Source organism: Culex quinquefasciatus, chromosome 3 (assembly GCF_015732765.1).
Source record: "Culex quinquefasciatus strain JHB chromosome 3, VPISU_Cqui_1.0_pri_paternal, whole genome shotgun sequence".
In the NCBI taxonomy this organism is placed as follows: Eukaryota; Metazoa; Arthropoda; class Insecta; order Diptera; family Culicidae; genus Culex; species Culex quinquefasciatus.
This window is the reverse complement of record NC_051863.1, coordinates 192,651,979-192,673,806: the sequence shown is the minus strand read 5'-3', so window position 1 is coordinate 192,673,806 and position 21,828 is coordinate 192,651,979. Positions and strand designations below refer to the sequence as shown.

Sequence of the window (21,828 nt, the reverse complement as noted above, 5' to 3'; positions counted from 1 at the left end):
TAAATGCAAGTGATTAGTCTGTTATCACTCCGCGGTACGCAAGCTGAAAACAAATGTGAATTGTGATGCTGGTAAGTCTCGCGCACGCTCCCACAGTTCAGTCAACGCCTCCGACATGGCAGGACTGTTAATCGCGGTCGCAGCACTGCTGCTCGCAGTCTATCTCTACCTGAAGCGCAGCTGTCGCTACTGGCGTCGTGTCGCGAACATTGACGGACCGCAGCCAAGTTGGGTTTTGGGAAACATCTCGCAGCAGATCACGGGACGGAAGCATTTTGGCGAGATTTTTGCGGATGTTTACAGGTAAGGCGATGGTTCACCCTAATTGTTGCTAGCGATCTTAATGTTAGGGTCGACTATCATAATGTACAAATCAGGCATGCCCAATTTTTTGGCTCTATTTTCACATTTGAGACCTTGACGGTCTCAAATATTTGAATAACACTTGCTCGCTTTCCCTTGATTTAATTAGTGAAATCGAACAACAAATATTAAGAGAATTTGAGCCGATCACTTGACATGTACATGAAATGTAATTTATTATAAGATAGTTCAAAAAAGATGATTTAATTTAAAATAAATGATGAGATCGGTGACTTAAAAATCCTATAACTTTGGCAAAAACATGTAAAAATATGATGTAAAGTAGTTTTTATCAAAGTGGAAAACTGGTCCCGAACAATGCAAAGTTAGAAAAAAAAATCCTAGGCCATTGCAAATTTCATTTCAAGTTTATTTCCCCCCTTTATTTAAAATTTTCCTAAAAGAATATTGGGCAAAAAATTTAATAAATTGAAAATTGCATTTTAAAAACATCGAACTTGACGAATGACAGCTAGTCGTGGCAATTTGAGAATCAAGACTATTATCAGCGGTCTTATTCGCAGCATTAACCGTTAATTTAAGGCTCTGGTAGGCATCATCCCCAATCGGCCATTTGGCGGCCATGTTTGTTTTAGAAAAACATTCAAATCTTGATTCAGAATGTTTCAATCAAAAAATGGTTTTCTTTGTGTTGTTTGTAGAAGCTTTTTACATATAGTGATTATTTTTTCATTTCAATTTACTATTTCTGGACCCTGAATTCAGAACCATCATTGACAGTCATTTCCCCAAAAGTGAAGGACACCATCTACCACCTTAATCATAGTCGTCGAATTTTCAACAGTGTTCAAAATACATTGTGTAATGCTTGGTTTTGTTAACATTTTTATTCAAATAAATACTTTTTTTACATATTTTGAATTTTGAAACTACAGATCAGTTAAACACTTACGAGGTAATTATAAAGAGCAATTCTCTACCAACACCGGAAATGGATTTTATTTGTATTTTTTTATTTGGCTCAAACTTTGTGGGGGCCTTCCCTATGACCAAATATGCTATTTTGTGTCATTGGTTCACCCATACAAGTCTCCATACAATTTTGGCTGCTGTCCATATAAAAATGGTATGTAAATACCACTTTTGAGTGAATTTTCTGATCAATTTGGGTCTTCGGCAAAGTTATAGGTATTGTTGAGGACTTTTGAGATAAAAATAGGTACACGGAAAAATAATTGCAGATTTTTGAATCAACTTTTTTTCACTAAAACTCAATTTCCCAAAATACGTATTTTTTGATTTTCGACATTTTTTGATATGTTTTAGGGGACAAAAATCCGCAACTTTTGAGCCATAGAAAAAAAAAGTCAAACAATCTGCCGCCGAGTCATACATTTTTGAAAAAATAGTGATTTTTGGAAAAAATCAAAGTTTCCGAAATTTTGAAATTTTCCGATCTTTTCGAAAAAAACATTTTGAAAGTTTTTAAATCAAGACTAGCATTTTAAATGGGCGTAATATTCAATGTTTGGCCCTTTTAAAATGTTAGTATTGATTTAAAAATTTTCAAAACATTTTTTTCGAAAAGATCGGAAAATTTCACGAATGTTTCATCTATCAACATTGAAAATCGGACCATTATTTGCTGAGATATGGTCATTAGAAAATGGTGGGTTGTTTTGGTGAGATAAAGAAAACTTCAATTTTCGTGTTTCTTTTTCTTAAAGCGGTTCTATCTCAGCAACCCGAAGTCCAATCTTCAATGTCTCGTAGACAATTTTATAGCAAACTTTCTGAACTTAAAAAAAATATTTTTAGAAATGGTCACTCATAGTCACTATTTTCAAAAATTGAAGAACTGCAAATATTTCGCTAAAATCAAACTTTTGGTGGCTATATCTTAAAAACGGAGCCCTTTATCAAAAAAATCTGTAGAGTACCTTTCGATTGCAAATTCAATTTTGCATTTGAAAATAATGTCAAACTTGTTTTTGCATGAAACTTCGATTTTTTCCAAAAATCACTATTTTTTCAAAAATTCATAACTCGGCGGCAGATTTTTTGACCATGTTTCTCTATGGCTCAAAAGTTGCGAGTTTTGTCCGATAAAACATATCAAAAAATCTCGAATTTCAAAGAACACATATTTTGGGAAATTGAGTTTTAGTGAAAAAAAAAACGTTACTTAATCCACCTTTAGGTGGTTGGTGCCTTCCTCTCATTTATAGTGATTTCAATTCCCCTAAAGTGTCCACATGTTTATGGATCTCCCCTAACGTTCGCAGCACCTAAGAAGTCCTAATAAAAATAAATGATGAGTAAAAAAACAGACTACCTACAGACTTTTTGTCAAGACTATACAGACACAGCCTTTGAGGAAAATGGCATCCCTCTACACGGCTTTTTCGTGGCGATCAGACCCGACCAGTTGAGGTTATGTGAATTCAGAACATTTTTTAAACTGCTTGTAATTTAAGATAGGTAAGTCAATTCTTGAAAATTCTTACTCCACCTAAAAGGTCTGCTTATATGCTTTCTAAAAATATATAACATGTGAGGGTTTCATGAAAAAACCACCCTTTTTACCATAATTTTAATTTAATATGAAACAGTTTTATTTAACATAACTTTTTAAATACATGATATAACTGCATGAATTTAAATAGCAACTTAGGGGACGTTAAAACGGATCGATTAAAACCATTCCGGCCAAAATCGGTTGAGCTTGTGACGAGATATTCCAGTGACATTGATTTGGTACACATGTCTACATACAGCCAAACACACAGACATTTGCTCAGCTGGTGATTCTGAGTCGATATGTACAAATGAAGGTAGGTCTAGGAGGTCTAATTAAAAAGTTCATTTTCCGAGTGATTTTACAGCCTTTCCTCAGTAAGGTGAGGAAGGCAATAAGTTGATTAAAAAATCTGCAATTTTTTTTTCGTGTATCTATTTTTTCTCAAAAGTCCTCAACAATACCTACAACTTTGCCGAAGACACCAAATTGATCAGAAAATTCAATCCAAAGTCACAGCTGTTTGAATATTTACATACCATTTTTGTTTGGACAGCAGCAAAAATTGTATGTAGACTTGTATGGGTGAACCAATGACGAAAAATAGCTTATTTGGTCATAGGAAAGGCCCCCACAAAGTTTGAGTCAAATAAAAAAAGTAAAAATGGTCGAAATCGGACGATTTCGTAGAGAGTTGCTCAAAAGCATTAATTTTCTGATACTTTTCGCCTATTTTTTTTAAATTTAGGCTTGAAATTTAGTTTTTTTCTGTTCTATAGCCTTATTTGTTGTATTTTTGGACTGGACTGGAGTTCATTGATGATCTCTCAAGCAAGTTTTGAACCGATATGTCAAATTTGGTTTTCCGGTTGAATCCGAAACATAGCTTAAAACAGAGTTTTAGTAAGATGTTTTGCCAAGGCAATAATCGTCACATATACATGACGAAATCCAGTCTGAAACCTACTAAGAGCGTTATCTCCATTTGAATGCATTTTTTTTTTGTCGAGGCAATATGAGTATAAAAAATTTAGCATTTTTTATTTCATGTCAAAATATGAATTTTTTGACCTTTTGAAATAATATTGAATTTTAAAAAAATATTAAGTTTTTTTTGAGGGTTCAAAAAATATCATCATTGTAAACATTTTCAATAGCATCAGGTACAAACCCTACATTTTTAGAAAAACACATTGGGACCATCTATAAACCACGTGGTCACTTTTTTGAAAATCTCGAACCACCTAGTCTAACTTGTACGTGCGTCAAACGCTTTCTGACCTGAAATCACTTTGGCCAGTTGTCGCACTTAAAGCAATTTTCAGGGTGTGTAAATATAGCACGATTGAGATTGAAACTTCTTTCCTAAGAAGAGTGACAACAATGCACGGAGTTTTTGTTCGGTTTGAATATCTCAGGATTGAAATCGTATTTTGGGGATCCGTAGTAAAGCTCAAAAGGTGAGCTGCTCAAAATGGCGTAATCAACTCAATCTGGCCCAAAATGCACGTGCGACATGGTAGAACGACAACGACGCTATAAAGATCACTGTTCCATAAAATTTGGATCAACGATCGTCGTACTTTGATCGTCTATCTACTGAAACCGATTGCACTTTTACGATCGTCGGCAAAAATTATAAAGCCACTGAATATTTCCAGATCGTATCCCCAGGCGTCATGGGTCGGCGTGTACGAGCTGTTCAACAAACCGGCCGTCCTGGTTCGCGATCTCGAACTGGTCAAGGAGATCTTGGTCAGCAGCTTCCAGCACTTTAACAAAAACAGTTTCGAAGTAGACGCCAGCATCGACCCGCTAGCCTCAATGAACCCCTTCGTCAACGTGGGCGACCAGTGGAAGGAGAAACGATCGCAGATCGTCCCGGTGCTAACGGCAACCCGCGTGCGCACCACCTTCCCGATCATCAAGAACGTCGCGGAGAATTTCTTGAACTACGTCGATCGCGTCCGAGGCGGGAGTCCCGATTTCGAGGTGAAGGAGGTTTGCGGCCGGTACACCATCGATTCGGTGGCGAGTTGCGCGTTCGGAATCGACGCCGAGTCGTTCGCCAATCCGGACGCGGAGTTTGCCCGGATGGGCTTTGAGCTGTTCAACGCGGACTCGGCGATCGCGTGGCTGCGTGCAATGTTGGCACTTTTTGCACCGAAGCTGGCCTCTCTGCTAAAGTTGGCGTGAGTTGGGCTGTGTTATCTCGCGCCGCGATCGTTGCTCTGTGCGATAAGATTGTTTTTTTTGTTTGCATTTTAGGTTCATCCCCAAGCATATTGACTATTGGTTCCGCAGCTTGATCGAGAATGTCACGAATCTGCGGAAGGATGGGAAGGTGCAGCGGCGAGATCTTTTCCAGGCGATTCACGACACTCTGTCGCAGAACGGAACCGTACCAGTCAACAGCAACGAGTTGATTGGTCACTCGGTCACGTTTCTGACAGAGGGATTTGAGACGTCTGGGACGTTGATGAGCTACGTGCTGTTTGAGGTTTGTGGATCTTTACTTATTTTTTTTATAAATATCTCATTTATTCTCTCTTACAGTTGGCAACCAACCGAGAGGTTCAAGATCGCGTCCTTCAAGAGCTGGACTCCGCCCTGGAAGACGACCAACTGACCGACGAAGCCGTCCAAAAGTTAGTCTACCTGGAACGCGCCATGTACGAAACGCTGCGGCTTCACGCCGCGACGCTGACCCTGACCAAGGTTTGCACCAAAGAGTACGAACTGCCGGCGCAGTATCCGACCGACAGGAAGCGAGTTCGCATCCAGCCGGGCACGGCTGTCATCATTCCGGTGTACGGAATTCATTACGATCCGGAGATTTTCCCCGATCCGCACCGCTTCGAGCCGGATCGATTCTTGGAGGAGAACAAAAAGACACGCCATCGGTATGCGTTTTTGGGCTTTGGCGAAGGTCCGCGAATCTGTTTGGGGATGAAGTTTGGGCTGCTGCAGAGCAAGATTGGAATTGCGACGCTGTTGAGCAAGTATCGAGTTGAACTGTCTCCGAAGCAGCAGTTGCCACTGGAAGTGTCCAAAAGCACCTGGCTGCTTGCTCCCAAGGGTGGGATTTGGGTGAGGTTCGTCGAGCGGAAGATGTGATACGAATAAGGGAGATTTCTTTCCAGAAACATAATCTACCAACACTTAAGCTTCAACAAAGGTTCTGGAATCAAGCCAAAAATATATAATTTATCCACAATCGACGTGTCGTTCAACTCAACTAAAACAATAATAATCTTACCCTCAAAGCACTAATAACTCAACTCTCGTCCCGCGACCGTAATCTTGGAATGCACGATATCGTTCCGCCTGGCGAGCACCTCCACAACACCCGTCTTGTTTAGTACGGTCAGGCCGAGCTCCTTCAGCGTGCTGGCCACCGTTTCGTCCGACGGGTTTGACTCAAGCGTTTCATGCAGCAACATGGCCGATCCCAGAGGCAGTGTTAGCAGCGTGCACGCGTCGTTAATTCTGTTGAGAAAATTTACCAATTTTAGCTAAATCACTTTTTAACATTTTTCACCTTACCTCTTGAACAGCAGACTAGGCTTCCGCGCGTACTGACCAAACAGCGCAAACAGGTTCCGCGTCATGTCAAAATGGAACTGCAGCGCACCTCCCGTAGAAAACTTCGTGTTCATCACCATTCCATCAATTATCCACTCATCAAACTGCAACGCAATCATCCGAATCACCACGGAGAACACGTTCGCCGACAGTTCCGCCTCCAGGTTGTGCAGATTGTTCACCAACAGCTGGAACATCTCACTGGCCGACGCCGACAGCATGAACGTTTCCTTCGTGTCCAGCTGGTTCATGGTGGGCCACGCGTCGTGCCGATACAGCCGCGACTTGCCCTTGACCTCCTCAACCACCCGCCCCGACAGCTCCTTCACCAGCGTTCGCTGCCAGTGGTCCAGCTCTTCGATCGTTTTGTCAAACACCGAACTGATCTCGTCCGCGTTCGGGCCGTACAGGGCCGCGTGTAGGTGCAGATAGTGGACGTTTTCGCCCCACTCGCGCAGCACCGATGTGATGTAGTTGATGGCGTTCAGGATCTTGGTGGAGCCGACGCTGTCCGTGCCGGGACTGTTATGCAGCTGGACGAGCCTCCGTCGGAAGTTGTCGATCAGCTCCAGCTGCAGGTCCAGGAATTGCAGCTGCTGACCGGGTTGAGGTAGGGCGCAGTATCGCTCCTTGATGGCGTCCAGGAGTCTGCGAGGCAAGCATCAGATATTAAAAGTTAGGTGGTGAACGTTGAACTCAGTCGTTATTTCTCGACTTCAAGTTCGAATCGAACGATCGAACATTTTTGATTTTTTTTGGAAATTATGATTTATTCACAAAAAAGGTTAAAGTCACGTTTATAAAATAAACAGCAACATCAAAAAAATAATCGTTGAATCAATAACAAAAATACGTTCGCAAAACTATCAAAATTGGAAAAATAAACTTCTCAAATTTAAAATTCAAATATTGAAACATTCAAAACTCATAAATATAAAAATCTCAATTTCAGAGATAAAAAAAAAACAAAAACAGTAATAAAAAAACGTTAAAAAGTTATAAATTTTAACAAAATTTACGCAAAAAGTCTAAATTTAGAAGTCTAAAAAACTAAAAAAAAAAGCTAAAAACATTATTAAGCGGATTGCATACTAAATTTCGTCATATTTATGCGATAATTATATAACCCAAGATTAACTAGGAGTTGATAAAAGAAGTATAATCAATTCCACCTGAACCTGACACTCAACACTATAACAGCCGACAATTGGGTACTAAAGCCCAAGGGATACATATTTACGTATTTTTGTGAAGTTAAATGGTCTTAGAAGCCACAATAAGCGAGTGGTAACGACCTTTGGTATATTTGTTTAAATTTTCATGAATTCTATAAGGAGTCTATAGGCAATTTTTAGCAAAGTAATGTTATATTTTATCAACTAAGTATTCAACTTGTATTCTAGTCCGATTCTTGGATTCTAAACTTATTATTAAAAGTCCTTCGAAATCTTACAATCCAATCCATCAATGTTGGTAGCATTTTTATATCATTGGAAGCAGGTGGGAAACGAATAAACGTTTTTGCCAAAACGCTAAGAGGATGCTCATTAAAAAAATCAAAGTCAGAAAATTGATGAAAAAAATAATAATTTAAAATCATTTTAAGTTTTAAAAGTTCACAACGTTACAAATTCTGACATTTTAGATCTAAAAATTTGAACATAAAAAAACTGCCCTCGCCAAAATTTTACTTCAGTAATCGGATAATCTTTTAACCAATATTTTTAATTTTTATTTTCACCAAAATTTTGGTCTCCGACCTATAGCTACACAGTAATAAAATGTGTAATTTTAGAAGGTGTAATTTTGGAAGGTTGAATTAAAAAGAAAAAAATTAAAAAAATTAAACTACCCAAATATGCCTAGAACAAAAAAAAAACACTAATTCATAATAATTAAAGATTGATAAAAAATCTGCAAATCCTCAAACAAAAAAATCTTTATTTGTTGCATTCAAAATTGTTTGATTTTTTTCAAACTTGAATGTCGCAATTTTTGCCACCATCTCAAATTACAAAAAAAAATTAGAAATTTTTGAAGTCATATTTAAGGTTAGAAAGCCAGATTATTACAGAGATACAAATTTCTTGACTTGGTTTTTTACGAAACTTCGAATAATAATTGATTAATGAACTAATTTATCATTCTTTAGTTTTAAAACCTATTTTTTTTTTAATTTTTAAGATTTAATTTTTATTTTATTTCATATTTGTGGCATTATTGTGTTGATGCTCTAATTTTAGTTTTTTTTAAATTTTCGAATTTAAGAATTTTAGATACATAGGTATTTTGAATAATTCGATTTTTAAATTTTTGAATGTAAGAATTTTAAAATTTGAGGACAAGATTTGGACAAGATTTTTTTTTATTTTGAACTTTTGATAAGTTTATTTAAAAAAAATCGGATTGCTGTTTTTTTAATTTGTTTTTTTGAGCTTTTAATGTTTGAATTTGTGATTTTTAGATTTCAAGATCATTTTTTGCATATTTGTATAGAATTAATTCTAATGGAACTTCAATCGAATTAGCGAATCAGAATTCGTCAATTGGAACTACAGCTGTCAAAAGTACTCGAAAATCAATGAACAACGGGGTCGAGACGTTAACATTAGTTTGACAACAAAATTTTTGACGTTTGAGCACTTTTTAATTCGAATACGTTCGAATTAGCGAGCATTCGAATTAGCCGACATTCGAAGTAGTGATATTCGAACTAACAAATCCGATCTGTATTCTTTAATTTGAGACTTTTTTTATTTCTCATTTGATATTTATTTATATATTTTTTTAAATTTCTGAAATCCATTAGAAATAATAAAAAAAAGAATTTTCAACACTCAACAAAAAAAATCTGAAAATTATTTTTTTTTTTTTGGGAGGGTGATCCAGCCGCACATCGTTGATGTCGAAACCTCTAAACTGGGCCCTCGTCCTGTCACGTCCGTCAGTAGTCTTGTCGTACATTACAACTAGAATCAGATCTGCCAATGAATTAGTACACTTCGACCAAATAAACACTGACGCTGTATGGATCTGACTCTAGAATAAATGCACAGTTGTGTGATATTCATAAGTCCAAAATGTTCAATTATTCATATAAGTCCTAATATTCATTTGCGGATAACTACCTAACTTGAATTGAATACAAGATTTAAAGCAACCTATCCGAAAGCTACTCTTATCTCAAATCCCCGACATTTTAATTATTAACCAAAAAAACGTTTCTTTTAAAACCTGTCTGGCTTCTTTAAAAAAAACAAAAAAATAACAGTTGATATTTTACAAGTCGTGAATTGAAAAAGAGACGACCATTTGTTCGTCAGAATTCCAGTAGATCCTCGATTCGCAACAATGGTCGATACAATCATAATCCGACAACCGTTAGTTCAACAGATCAACGAATTTAGTCCGATATCATTTCACTATTGATTGATCGAGACTCTATGGAAATTTTGACAAATCAGAATGGTTTTTATGCTACTTGAATGAAAATCACCGATTCTGATAGAATTACTAAATTCACTGTTACTAATTTTGTCCCTAAATAACTAAAGGCAAAGTATAAAAAGTTGATATTTATAGTTAAAATCCTAAATTCAACAAAAACTATTTTTTTTTAACCCGCATCCTAACCTGACACCCACATTAAGATAGGGAAAAATCACATATGTAGCGGTTCATTGTACAAATGTGATATTTCCACTATCAGAGAACCTCCTTGTCTCGATGACAGCTTACCGGCCATCGATTAAGCCCTGAGACTACGCCAAAGTGGGTTCTCGCAGCATGAAGTGGTGTCCATGTGTAAAAATGGAAGCTTCAGCAATATACTGAACACTTCGATTTTATTTCCACATCGAATCAAATCATACTCTTTGCCAAACAAGCATCAATCCTATGACACTCATTATGACAAAGCCCAGGGGGAAAAAAAAAATCTGAAAATTATTAAAAAAAAAAAATAAAAAAAAGTTGATGAAAAGTTAGTAAATCAACAAAATGATTAGTTTTTAAAGAATAGACCAAAAAAAGATTGAAACTTTAAAATAAATTAACAATATTTTTTGTACGACAAAGGCTGCTCAATTTTTTTTCCAAAAAATTGGCAGTTTAGGGTTAAATCACCATATTATTTTTTTAATGTGAAAATGTGAATTTTAAATTCAATAGCCAAAACCCTTTTATAAAAAGCTTACATTTCAAAAATCCTTTTTCTATTTCTATAATTATTGTATTTTCAAATTATTGAATTTTAAGAAAGCGTTGTCTTTTTTTTATAAAAATGGTTAGAAATTACGACTTACAAACTTTACTATACTATCGGCAAATTACAAGCAAAAGATCGTAGGTCGAGAAGATACCTTACCTTATAAACTGGTCCGCACACCGCGGAATCTTCATGTCGTCCAAATTGGCCGGATCCAAAAATCGCCACGGCTCGCGCCCGCTCTTGAGCATCGCGTCCATCTTGTCCGACGTGAACTTCTCCTCGATGGCCATCCACTTTACGAGATACTTGGGCTGAATGAGCACCGAAACGACGCTCGGCAGACTCGCCGGATATCCGAGCGACAGTTTCAGCTCCTGCTCGAAGGCGAGCACTTCATCGATTAAATGCGCCAGCAGGGCTTCCTCCTGGCAGATGGCATCGATGTCCTCCACTAGCTTTTCGATGGCCAGCTGCACGAGACCGCGAACGAATTCGAGCTGAAAATTTGCATTCGTTAGAAACTTGAAGAATTGAAGACGTTAAAGTTTCCTTACCCTAATATTGTGACTGGTAATTCCGGCCTTCAACGCAGCCGCCTGAAAGTTCTGCCCCACAAACACGTGGTTCTCTTTGGCCCACGACAGGATCTGCGTGAAGTACCACTCGGGTTTGTCTAGCCGATTGGTTTGCTTGCTGCCGGAGAAGTGAAACTGGAACCGTAACCGGAACGGCTTCAGCAGCAGCTCGTTCGGGGCCGTTATCGGGGGACAGATGATCGAGGGGGTGAGTTTCACGCTGAGTAGACTTTGGTCTCCGGGGACTTTGACCAGGAAGAGGTACTCCGCCAGGATTGCTAGTTTGTGCAGGTTTTCCTTCGACGGGTTGAACACCTCCAGCGATTGGTTCAGATTGGGCCACTTTATGTTGCGTAGGATGGTTTCGAACTCTTTGGCGTACTTTTCCTTCAGGATATCGTGCCAATAGAAGGCAACATTGCGAGCGTAGATCTTGAGGTGAGGAGCATCAACTCCGTTTAACCGATCCAGAATGCAGTTTGATAAACTTCCGCTCAACGCCACGTACAAGCTGATTGTTTTGTTGTCGTCTTTGCCGTGTACCGAAACGGTCAATTCCTGTCCTATGTTCTGGATGTCCTGCATAATCATAAAGTACTCCTTTTGGTTCTCCAATTTCCCGATTTTCGCCAGGTGCCCCTCAATCCTGTCCATCACGTCCCGATGTTTATCGATTTTCTCCTGCAGCTTCTCTTGAAATGCTTCCAGATTGTCGGCAGCCTCCTCGAGCTCGGTGTACCGCCACGAGCACGACTGGACGGCATTCTTCAGCTCGGGGGCACAATTTTCGTCGCTCAGGGTCAGCCTCGCCGCCAACTGGTCCAGGTCGGTCTGGAACTTTTTCACCAAGTCATCACTTTTGGCGAGGGCGTCAAAATTAGATCCCAGCTCCCGGTTCAAGCGGGCCAGAATCCGTTCCTCGACGGTCATCGTTGCCGCGGTGACTTTAAGGAGATAAGTTTACAATAAAATAAAAAAAAAATGGAAAATTTAGAAACTTTTTAAAATTTCAGGCCAATTTTCTTTTGGTAAACACATCATCAGACGGACTGACAGTTCTGTTGAGAGTTGTGCACACTTGAATCGGCTCGTTAAAAACTGGTCAAAATCCACATGTAAACACGTTACTTTTGCGTAACGCTTGTAACGAACCACCGGCACTGACGTTTCTCAACGTCAAACAAATTTGTTTACAAGCATTTTCAAACGTGAACAGCTGCCTTTCGCATCGCGGTTTTAAAAAATCAGGAATTTTAACAGAATCTATAAACAAAATCACCGCAAGAATGGAAAACGAAAAGGCCACCCAGCTTCCAATCGCCCGGATTCGAACCATGATGAAAACTTCGCCCTCAATCGGACAGATCGCCCCCGACGCGCTGTTTGTGGTTTGCCGCGCAGCTGTAAGTACAAACTTTTTTTTAATTCCCCAATCAAAAAATCATGATTTCAATCAAAATTTCAGGAAATGTTCATCGGCTACATCACCAAAAACGCCCACAAGAAGGGAACCAAAGCGCTGGACTACAAAGACCTGGCGGCGTACGTAGAGGGGGAGGACGTGCTGGAATTTCTCGTGCAAATTCTGCCCAAGAAGATTACGGTTCGCGAGTACAAGAAGCTGTCGGCCGAACGGAAGGATGAAGACGATGACGACAGCAGCAGCAGCAGCAGTGAGAGCGAAAGCAGCGAGGAGGAGTCTGGCGAGGAGGGTAGCGGGAGCGACGAGTCTGGCGGCGAGGAGTCCGCGGATGAGCAAGAGGATGGGGCCGGAAGCGTCATCTCGATCGATTCGTCCAGCTCGGATGAGAAGGAGAATTCTAAGAATATGGGAAATAAGAAATCGCCGCAGAAGCACAAGACTGGGGATTCGCCGTAGGAAGTATTTTTGTTTGTAATCGGATTGAAATTAATATAAGAATTTTACCTAATGATCATTTTTATTGATGTTTAATTTTTTGCCGCCAAAAACGCGCATTTTGTAATGCGTAACGCCTGACTGAAGAAGATCTGAAGCAATAACGTGTGGTAACGACTTCAAAAGTTGCCAAATTTTGTCTTCACTAAAAAACTATTTATGATTCTTTCTGTCTGATACTAAATTTGCACTCAATATTTAATTCGATAAATATTTTAGTGAAAATTTAGAAGTTAAAAATGCTTGCAGGAATTTTGGAGATGTTAGCAGTGCCCCATGAGAGAAATGCCGATGAGGCACAATTTTTGTTTGAGGGCTAACTCCACCCGCCCTAAACATCAACAAACCGCCAAAATTACTTTCAGCTGCGCGCTCCACTCGTGTTCGTGATAGTGTTGTATTTTAAGATATAAAATTCAAGCAAATATGCCAGAATCTCAAGTTAACGAAGGTGCTTCCGGCTCCGGAGCAGCCAAGGATGTGGCCGCTAACAAAAAGAAGGCCAATTTGCCATGGTAAGTTCTTGTAGCAGTATGCTTGTTGCTCCGACTCTAAACGTAATTTTTGTTGAACAGGATCGAAAAGTACCGACCACAAAAGTTTGAGGAAATCGTCGGCAATGAGGACACCGTCAGCCGGCTGGGCGTGTTTGCGACCCAGGGAAATGCCCCCAACATCATTATTGCGGTATGATTTTGAATTGGATCTTGAAGAATATTGTTAACTAGCTTTCTTTAGGGTCCTCCCGGAGTCGGTAAAACTACGACCATCCTCTGCCTGGCTCGAATCCTGCTGGGGGAAAACTTCCGCGAAGCCGTGCTCGAGCTGAACGCCTCGAATGAGCGAGGAATCGACGTGGTGCGCAACAAGATCAAGATGTTCGCCCAGCAGAAGGTTACGCTGCCGCGAGGTCGCCACAAGATCGTGATCCTCGACGAGGCGGATAGTATGACTGAGGGTGCCCAGCAGGCCCTCCGGCGGACGATGGAAATCTACAGCAACACGACGCGATTCGCGTTGGCCTGCAACACCAGCGAAAAGATCATCGAACCAATTCAGAGTCGTTGCGCGATGTTGCGATATTCGAAGCTGTCGGACTCGCAGGTGCTGGCCAAGTTGATTGAGATTTGCCAGAAGGAAGCGCTGAGTTACGACGAGGATGGGCTTGAAGCGATTGTTTTTACGGCCCAGGGCGACATGCGGCAGGCGCTGAACAACCTGCAGTCAACGGCCAACGGATTTGGCCACATCAGCGGGGCGAACGTGTTCAAGGTGTGCGACGAGCCGCACCCGATGCTGGTGCAGGACATGCTCGAGCACTGCGTCAAGGGGGACGTCCACAAGGCGTACAAAATCATGGCGAAGCTGTGGCGCTTGGGCTACGCCGCCGAGGACATCATCGGGAACATCTTTCGCGTGTGCAAGCGCATGAACATGAACGAGAAGCTGAAGCTGTGCTTTATCCGCGAGATTGGCGAAACGCACATGAAGATCGTGGACGGGCTGAACTCGCTGCTGCAAATGTCCGGCTTGTTGGCCAAGCTGTGCGAGGTGTCGTACGATTACTCGTAAAGGTAAATAAAATTTCTGTTTAAGTTTTCATTCCAAAAAAAAAAGGTCGCGCGTCAATCGTCCGAAATACACTTGAGTTGAAAGGTTTCTTTTTTTACTTTATTACACCTAACACTAGTTTTACAATTTTGATTTGATTGGTCATTTCTAAAAGTAACACGTTTAAAACAATACTGCTCTCGGTGAAGAGAAAGGTGGATGATTGCGACTACTATTTGGCTTCAAAACAAAAAATGTCTACAAACAAGCTTCCAGAGTACAAAAACGTGTTGACCTTTGCGTTGAAACCCCGTTTAATACTGACTTTACAAACTTAAAACATCTGAAAAATTCACGGTGCATTGATGGCGGCCAGTTTTTCGTAAATGTTGGTCAGCTCATTGTAGAGAAGTTTCTTAAGCTCTTCGGAGGTACCCCGGGGCCGCGCCCGGGCCACGTCACGATCCTTCACCGGGCGCGCACACCGCTCCAGCAGCTCCTTTAACCGGTCCGGCGTTTTGTGCGTTATCAGGATCCCCGGGTAGCCGCTCGTTCCCAGGAAGATCTTTTCACAAACAATCTGCACGTTGTTGTTCAGCACCGTCGACTCGCACCGGTGCTTCTCCCTGTTGCACTCCGACTGGCAGAACATAAAGCGGCAATCGTCGTCACTCGCGCACTGCGTCCCACTGGAGATCTTTCGATTGATTGTATACTCTGGGAACAGGTACCGCACGTCGTCGTACTTGAGCCTGTTGTTGTTGATTCCGAACCGCCGCAAATCTACGTGACACATCTGCAGCTCGTGCTGCTCCAGCTCGGAAACGTAGTCCAGAATTAAAACCGCAATCTTGATATGATACCGCCACCGATCGAGGTCGATGTGACTGCCGTACCGATGTTCCTCGTCAAACTCAACGGCATTCAGATATTCGGTGACGAACATTTCCCCACAATTCTCAGCGATGTAAGGAAAGAGGTCCTTTTCATCGAACAAGTTTAGCATTACGTACTCGTGGTTCTGGACCAGGTTCCAGCTGTCGCGCATGCTTTGGTGGAAAAATAGCTCGCGATGTTTGTGGCCCAATCGGAGCAGCGTTCGCATTTTGTCGAAGGGAATGTCCACGTTGTACTTGTTGGAGATGTACCGCTTGACGATGTTTTCGTACTCGGTTTCGGTTGGGTAGTGCTCCTTCCGGTAGTAACTGTCCACCCAGAACAGTTTCTCGTAGTTTTCATTCGGCACTGCTTGCTGAAATTTAAGGACTTTTTTAGATATTAACAGCAGACCAACGTCTCTCGCTGAAACTCACAATTATATTGAGCGTTGTGTCCAACTTCTTCGTCTGAAATCGGTTCGGGTGGTGCAGCTCGAGTGGTGGATCCGGACAGCGAAAGTCCCAATATACGTTGCTGTTGCCGCACAAATCCGAGCACATGTAACCGGATGAGCCCACGTTTTTGTACCGTTTGCACTGTTGAAATAAAAATCATTCCTTTAATATTGTCCTTTAATTTAATTATAATTTAATTATATTTAATATGTCATTTAATAATTGAAATTGGTTCTGCCGAAGTTCAGCATAAAAAGCAAAAATATGTTAAGATTTTTTTTAAATAAATTTCTGTAATTAAAAAAAATCCCACGCTCCTTAAGTCCTTACTCCCCTCTAGATTCAAAATTGTGTTATTCTTTGAACAATCCGTGCTCAAACTCAACCCACTTCAACAAATCATCTCTGCGGTAAACTTTACGTAGTAGGCCTGGCAACTTAAACGTTTGTGACGTTTCAATGCATTTTAATGCAATGGCGCACTACAAATCAGTAACAACTTTTCAAAAGGGTAAAACCCTCAGATGTAAACAAACTGAGTTTTCGTCAGAATCATGTAAAGCGAACAAAATTGGTTCTAAAACACCCTCCAACATCTTAAAATTCCGAAAATACGTAGTTAAACAAGCAAAAAACAAAAGGGCCAATCAACAACATCAATCAAAACAAACCAAATTGAGTTTCCGCCCTTGTGTTTTCACCCAATCACGAGGGGCGAATGTAGTGTTTTCTGCAAGTTCCGACGTATATTTAGAAACACAAAATTTTCGTTATAATTTAGTGAATTTTAACCTGACAATCCTCAAAATGGATCAAAATGTATGTTTCTGATGTCTCTGACCCAATTCCACAACAAACACAGATTTGTATGATCCTAAATACATAACTTTTAAATTTCAATTATTGTAGTATCGATTCTGGCCTGGTTTCACAATCTAGACATGAAGGTCCATAATTTAACGGTTCTTGGAACATCCGGGGATTCTGCAGGACAAAAAGTTAGTGTAGGGAGGTTTAGGAGGAATACCGTAATTCAAGCTATGCAAAGATTGAGAAGGCAGGATGGTGTCGCGGGGTGGCCTAGTCGACAGCTGACATGTCTCCCACTTCCGGCGGGGACACCCCAAAGTACGTCACTTCAACATAGACCACATCCTCAAACCAACTTGCTTCTTACTGTGTAGCATAGCCGTGATCCTTGCTCAACGATTCTTGGACTGAATCGGACTCCTTCTGAAGGCTTTCTAGACCCATTTCGTCAAAAAGTCGACCCTAACTGGGACAAAATGCAGTAAACAGGAGCTGCCCCTCACCGTTCCATGGTGATGGGTTAACCTGATTTGCTATAAAAATGGGTCACACCACAATATTCCTATAATTGGTCGCAGTGGTATTAAGGCTCTACAAAAAAAAAAAAAAAGACCCATTTTTTTATCACTGAGGTTGCTAATATCACTGTATTATCACTGACTGTAACGTTTCACAATGATAAAATAGTTGTTTAACCACTTTTTTCCTTAAAACCCTGAAAAATTGAAAAAAAAGAAACACAAAAGGGCGAATCGGTTGTTTATTTCTGCTTTTTGGCGTAACCTGACGGGCGATACGGTTGTTTTGGTTGGGTGGGAATACGGTGGGGCGAAAATGTTGGCACGCTTTTTAAAAAGGCGTAATTTCTTTTTCTAAATTTTTAATATCAGAAACACCTTAATTAATTTCAAATTGCTCTCTATCGAGAAATTAAATGTGAGAGTGTGTGCGTGCAACATGGAGTTAAACTTTTCAAAGTGCCATGGTAATCTTCACAGCAACTTCACAGAAAGTTTAACTCCATGTTGCACACGCTCTCACATTTAATTTCTCGATATGATGAAATTATTGCTATTTTCTATTACGTTTTGCCAAATTGATGGTTTTCATGCTTTTTTGTGGAAATAGGAATTGATCGAAATTGCGAAATATTGAATGTTGATTTTCCCGAAACGGCAGGATTGTAGGTTTCGCCCTTTTGAAATGTTAATACATAACAAGAAGAAAGCTAGGCGTTATCTACCCTAAGGCTTTCTCCTCGATCCCTTCGAAAGATTGGCTGCTCTAGTGTTTGATTAGATTAGATAAGATAAACATAAAAACATAATCCATAAAAAAAATCAAAGCTGCAGGTTACCGGCTTGCCGGGACCTTGTCAAAACATCAACAAACCCACCCCAAAAAAAAGTGCCGGCTGTGATGAACACTTTCTCCCTCTCCAAGTTCACCCCGCCGCGCAAGGACGATAAACAAACCGCGTTCACTCGCGTAGGTGGCGACTCGCTCTCACAACATTTCACCCAGAGAGAAGCAAAACAACCCCTAGTTTGACATTTTCCCAACCCACCAACCCCCTCTAGAAACGCACACACATTTTTCCACAAAGCAGAAAAGAACAGAAAAAAAAATGGTCGCAAAGCCAAAAGCAAGAAAAAAAAGGAAAAACTTACGAATTTGTTAATTTTCCATTCGACGCCGGAGTCATAGCAATGGAACGATGAGGTAATGTTTTTGTACACAAAGTACACGACCAGCGCGGCGACGGCCAGCGACACGAGGTAGCAGCGCTTCCGCTGGGAAAAGCGCACCTTCCGGGCGAGTCCCTTCAGGCAGTCGTTCTTTGTTAGCAGGTGCATCTCGGGGCTATTCGGTCAGCAAACAGCAAACGAATCAATTCCACATAATGAGCAGCAACGATTTTCCGGGTGGGATCCGTTCGAATTCTTGGAACTATCTCGGCGAAAAACGTGTGACGACCAGACACTAGACACCACTGTCGACGACCCGTGCGGATAATGTCCTGGTTTAGCAATGAGGGGGGAGGGGTCGTGAAAAAAAGACGTTTTCCACTCGGGCGGCCAGTGGCGGCGGTCTCCGGAGGAAAATGGCAGAAAAAATACTTTTCTTAGCGGTGACAATAAAAGCAGTTTAAATAAATTGAATTTCGAAAAGAATCATGAATCTTGTTTCGTATTTTTGCTTAAAAAAATAAAGTTAAACTTTTTATTTAAGCATAGCATAACATAGCATTACGGGTCTATACCATGCTGTAAGAGGTGCCACAAAGGTCAATTCAATATACTTAGACAATTACAGTCAAAAATATCTGAGAAAGGAAAAAGAAAAACATTTTTTTTCTTTCTTTAAAATTAGTGCTTATGTTTGCCCACCTTAGAAAGAAATATTTTTGAAAAGCTGAGAAAATTCTCTATATTTTGCTTTTTTAAACTTTGTTGATACGACCCTTAGTTGCTGAGATATTGCCATGCAAAGGTTTAAAAACAGGAAAATTGATGTTTTCTAAGTCTCGCCCAAATAACCCACCATTTTCTAATGTCGATATCTCAGCAACTTCTGAGAGAACTGCTCATACCTATTTTTGTAGAAAATATAGAAAATTTGAAAAATACAGCCAAAGTTGAAATCAGAAAAAATGAAATTCTCAAAGTCACATAAAATAAGTCACACTTCCAACCCTAATATTTTCATAGATTTCACGAGTTCTTCTTTTCAATTCTTTTTAAAGATCAATAATTGGTTGGTTTTTGGGTTGGCTTATTATATTTTGATTTGCAAAGCAAAGCAATCCACTTTAACGACCTTTGTGATCTCTGTTGCATGTTTCTGCTCTTATTTTCTAGGCGTCCAAAGGTTATGTATGGTGAGTCACCCAAAACCTCTTTTACCCAAATGGACCGACGTTTTACTTCCCCATCCGATAGAAGGCCAGGAGGATAAGGCGGGAATCGAACCCGCGTCCCATAGCATCTTAGGGATCGACCCTCTATTTTGATTTATACATTTTAATTATAAATCACTAAATTTATGCATTCTTAAGTACAACTAAATAATTAATCACTTTGTTGGTTTGAACATGACTTCATCAATATTTATTTCCTAAACGCAAAAAGAATAAATAAATATACTATTATTTATTTGAACCTCCGTAGTTTTTATTCAGCCCAGACTCGATTATCCGAAGGTTTTTACAGGACTTCAAATAATCGAATCACGAAAAAAAAACATTTTTTTTTTTGAATTTTTGTTTTACATCAAATTAGAATTCTGCGACCCAGTTTTAGTCAAATTTAAATGGTTGATTGCCTATTAAATAAAAAAAAAAAAACATTTTTTTCATTTCAACATATTTTACCACCGCAATTTTGGTCGCCACCTTGAATTAAAAAAAATATAAATCACTTTTTTTTGTTTTATTTTTTCATAACATTATTTTTATAAATCACTTTAGAGTAGTTTGGAAGCCATTCTAAGCTCAACAATCAAAAATAAGACAACGTAGAAAACTTTTTTTTCGTGATTCGATTATCCGAAGCTTGATTATCCAAAGTGAAATTTTGCAAAGCCCTCGGGTAATCGAGTCTGAGCGGTATTAACCAATTTTTATTTCTTTTTGGGTGTTTTTGAATACCTTTGACTCAAGGCGGTTTCATAAACACCCGAAAATTGAAAATTTTGTTTATATGACCTCTGGATCTGTTATTCTACAATGGGTTGGAGAAATTTTCAAAATAATTCCAAATGGGGCTTATGACAAGAGTGGCAATTTAAACCGTCCAGAAACGATAATCCAAAATCCTCGCAAAGATTTCCCTTCGGATATTGTTTTTGTATTTTTTAAACTATAAATTGCTCAATTTTTAAATTTGTTTAATGACTAATGTTTCGAATCCAGGATATATTTTATTTAACTTTTTTATTTTTAATTAAAATCATTTTGATCTATTTTTTTTATTTTTTTCCCTCGAGAATCTCAAGAACACGCACAACGCGTCAAACACGCTCAAACCGAACTGTCAACATGTCGCGTTCCTTCCGAGCACCGTGCTTCGCTAATCTAATAAGTGAGCAATTAAATTTCTATCATAAGTTCTGCAAAATAACATTAGGGTAGGGTAGTCATCAATGAGACACTTTTGGTTTTCAACTTTCAAAGATTTTTCTATTTTTTTCATCAGCATGTTTTAATGAGCTTTTAGTTGCATTATCATTCTTTTAATGTGTTCTAACATTGACAAAAATATGAGATCGATACAACCAGAGTTATTCAACTGTCTCATTGTAGACGCACTTGGCAGGAACAATGAGACAGCTGGGGAACAATGAGACACTCTACGAAAATCAACATTTTTCTAGCAAAACATCATGTTTTTGTATTGTTCCATTGCAGGTGACTTGCCTTGAACATTTTAGAGCAATTTTGCCAACATGAAACTTTTAATAACAAAAGTTACACTAAAAGTATTTCAATTTTGTAAAATCCATATATTAATACCAAATAACTTTGTATTTTTGGTTAAATGAAGTTTAAACTCTATAAATATGCCAAAAATCACTTTTAATTCATGTTTTGAAAGATTTCCATCGATTTTGAAATGTTTATTGAAGAAAAATCAAAGTGTCTCATTGTTACCCATGGGCTGAAATGAGTGGGGAACAATGAGACAGCCCTGGATTCTGAGTATATTCTAAATTTTGGAATCTATTGAAAGGACATTGTAGCCCAACTTAATCCCTATAGAACGTCGAAAGAAATTTTAAGAAATATTAGTTTTGGTGTAAATGGCAGCCTACGAGCGAAAAAGTTTTTTTTTGTCCATAATTTACTTTTACACCCCAGAATCAAACATTTATGAATTACTTTTCAAGGGAGCGTCCATAACCAAAGCCACTAATATGGCAGACGTGTATCTAGTAGACACATCTTTCCCCCAAATATGAGCCTGATTGGTTGAAACTACGACTTGTGAGAGCCATTTTATCAT

General features: G+C 39.5%; 5 protein-coding genes across 6 annotated transcripts; 3 read left to right on the top strand and 2 right to left on the bottom strand.

The window, feature by feature from the left end:
- Window positions 1–21: 21 nt before the first annotated feature.
- LOC6031020 (probable cytochrome P450 308a1) lies at window positions 22–6,059 on the top strand. Its single transcript, XM_001841820.2, has 4 exons — window positions 22–303; window positions 4,504–5,034; window positions 5,111–5,342; window positions 5,399–6,059. Exons 1-4 carry the CDS (start codon window positions 116–118, stop codon window positions 5,957–5,959), a joined length of 1,512 nt encoding a protein of 503 aa, XP_001841872.1. The 5' UTR covers window positions 22–115; the 3' UTR covers window positions 5,960–6,059.
- On the bottom strand, window positions 6,005–12,284 carry LOC6031021 (RINT1-like protein). The gene is made up of 4 exons (XM_001841821.2): window positions 11,192–12,284; window positions 10,794–11,134; window positions 6,389–7,075; window positions 6,005–6,331 (listed from the first exon to the last, which is right to left on the bottom strand). The coding sequence occupies exons 1-4, from the start codon at window positions 12,140–12,142 to the stop codon at window positions 6,112–6,114; spliced, it is 2,199 nt and encodes a 732-aa protein (XP_001841873.2). The 5' UTR covers window positions 12,143–12,284; the 3' UTR covers window positions 6,005–6,111.
- Window positions 12,285–12,406: 122 nt separating this feature from the next.
- Window positions 12,407–13,149, top strand: LOC6031022 (chromatin accessibility complex protein 1). The gene is made up of 2 exons (XM_001841822.2): window positions 12,407–12,615; window positions 12,678–13,149. The coding sequence occupies exons 1-2, from the start codon at window positions 12,499–12,501 to the stop codon at window positions 13,089–13,091; spliced, it is 531 nt and encodes a 176-aa protein (XP_001841874.2). The 5' UTR covers window positions 12,407–12,498; the 3' UTR covers window positions 13,092–13,149.
- A 317-nt stretch (window positions 13,150–13,466) lies between these two features.
- LOC6031023 (replication factor C subunit 2) lies at window positions 13,467–19,915 on the top strand. Of its 2 annotated transcripts, XM_038265321.1 has the most exons (4): window positions 13,467–13,645; window positions 13,706–13,817; window positions 13,869–14,704; window positions 19,687–19,915. In XM_038265321.1, the coding sequence occupies exons 1-3, from the start codon at window positions 13,557–13,559 to the stop codon at window positions 14,700–14,702; spliced, it is 1,035 nt and encodes a 344-aa protein (XP_038121249.1). In that variant the 5' UTR covers window positions 13,467–13,556; the 3' UTR covers window positions 14,703–14,704; window positions 19,687–19,915. The 2 variants fall into 2 exon arrangements, with proteins under 2 accessions (XP_038121249.1, XP_001841875.1); XM_001841823.2 differs by lacking the exon at window positions 19,687–19,915 and having other exon boundaries at window positions 13,869–14,746.
- Window positions 14,765–18,949, bottom strand: LOC6031024 (divergent protein kinase domain 1C). Its single transcript, XM_038265320.1, has 3 exons — window positions 18,496–18,949; window positions 15,995–16,156; window positions 14,765–15,933 (listed from the first exon to the last, which is right to left on the bottom strand). The coding sequence occupies exons 1-3, from the start codon at window positions 18,679–18,681 to the stop codon at window positions 15,034–15,036; spliced, it is 1,248 nt and encodes a 415-aa protein (XP_038121248.1). The 5' UTR covers window positions 18,682–18,949; the 3' UTR covers window positions 14,765–15,033.
- Window positions 19,916–21,828: the final 1,913 nt, after the last annotated feature.

Excerpts from the sequence above, each read along its gene's own strand:
- LOC6031020 (XM_001841820.2), top strand. The coding sequence starts at position 116 with ATGGCAGGACTGTTAATCGCGGTCGCAGCACTGCTGCTCGCAGTCTAT. Across the intron at positions 304-4,503 it reads ATTTTTGCGGATGTTTACAG|ATCGTATCCCCAGGCGTCAT; the intron begins GTAAGGCGATGG and ends GAATATTTCCAG. Across the intron at positions 5,035-5,110 it reads GCCTCTCTGCTAAAGTTGGC|GTTCATCCCCAAGCATATTG; the intron begins GTGAGTTGGGCT and ends TTTGCATTTTAG.
- LOC6031021 (XM_001841821.2), bottom strand. The coding sequence starts at position 12,142 with ATGACCGTCGAGGAACGGATTCTGGCCCGCTTGAACCGGGAGCTGGGA. Across the intron at positions 11,135-11,191 it reads TTACCAGTCACAATATTAGG|CTCGAATTCGTTCGCGGTCT; the intron begins GTAAGGAAACTT and ends GCAAATTTTCAG. Across the intron at positions 7,076-10,793 it reads TGTGCGGACCAGTTTATAAG|ACTCCTGGACGCCATCAAGG; the intron begins GTAAGGTATCTT and ends CTTGCCTCGCAG.
- LOC6031022 (XM_001841822.2), top strand. The coding sequence starts at position 12,499 with ATGGAAAACGAAAAGGCCACCCAGCTTCCAATCGCCCGGATTCGAACC. Across the intron at positions 12,616-12,677 it reads TTGTGGTTTGCCGCGCAGCT|GAAATGTTCATCGGCTACAT; the intron begins GTAAGTACAAAC and ends TCAAAATTTCAG.
- LOC6031023 (XM_038265321.1), top strand. The coding sequence starts at position 13,557 with ATGCCAGAATCTCAAGTTAACGAAGGTGCTTCCGGCTCCGGAGCAGCC. Across the intron at positions 13,646-13,705 it reads AAGAAGGCCAATTTGCCATG|GATCGAAAAGTACCGACCAC; the intron begins GTAAGTTCTTGT and ends TTTGTTGAACAG. Across the intron at positions 13,818-13,868 it reads CCCCCAACATCATTATTGCG|GGTCCTCCCGGAGTCGGTAA; the intron begins GTATGATTTTGA and ends AGCTTTCTTTAG.
- LOC6031024 (XM_038265320.1), bottom strand. The coding sequence starts at position 18,681 with ATGCACCTGCTAACAAAGAACGACTGCCTGAAGGGACTCGCCCGGAAG. Across the intron at positions 16,157-18,495 it reads AATGGAAAATTAACAAATTC|TGCAAACGGTACAAAAACGT; the intron begins GTAAGTTTTTCC and ends TTATTTCAACAG. Across the intron at positions 15,934-15,994 it reads ACACAACGCTCAATATAATT|CAAGCAGTGCCGAATGAAAA; the intron begins GTGAGTTTCAGC and ends CTTAAATTTCAG.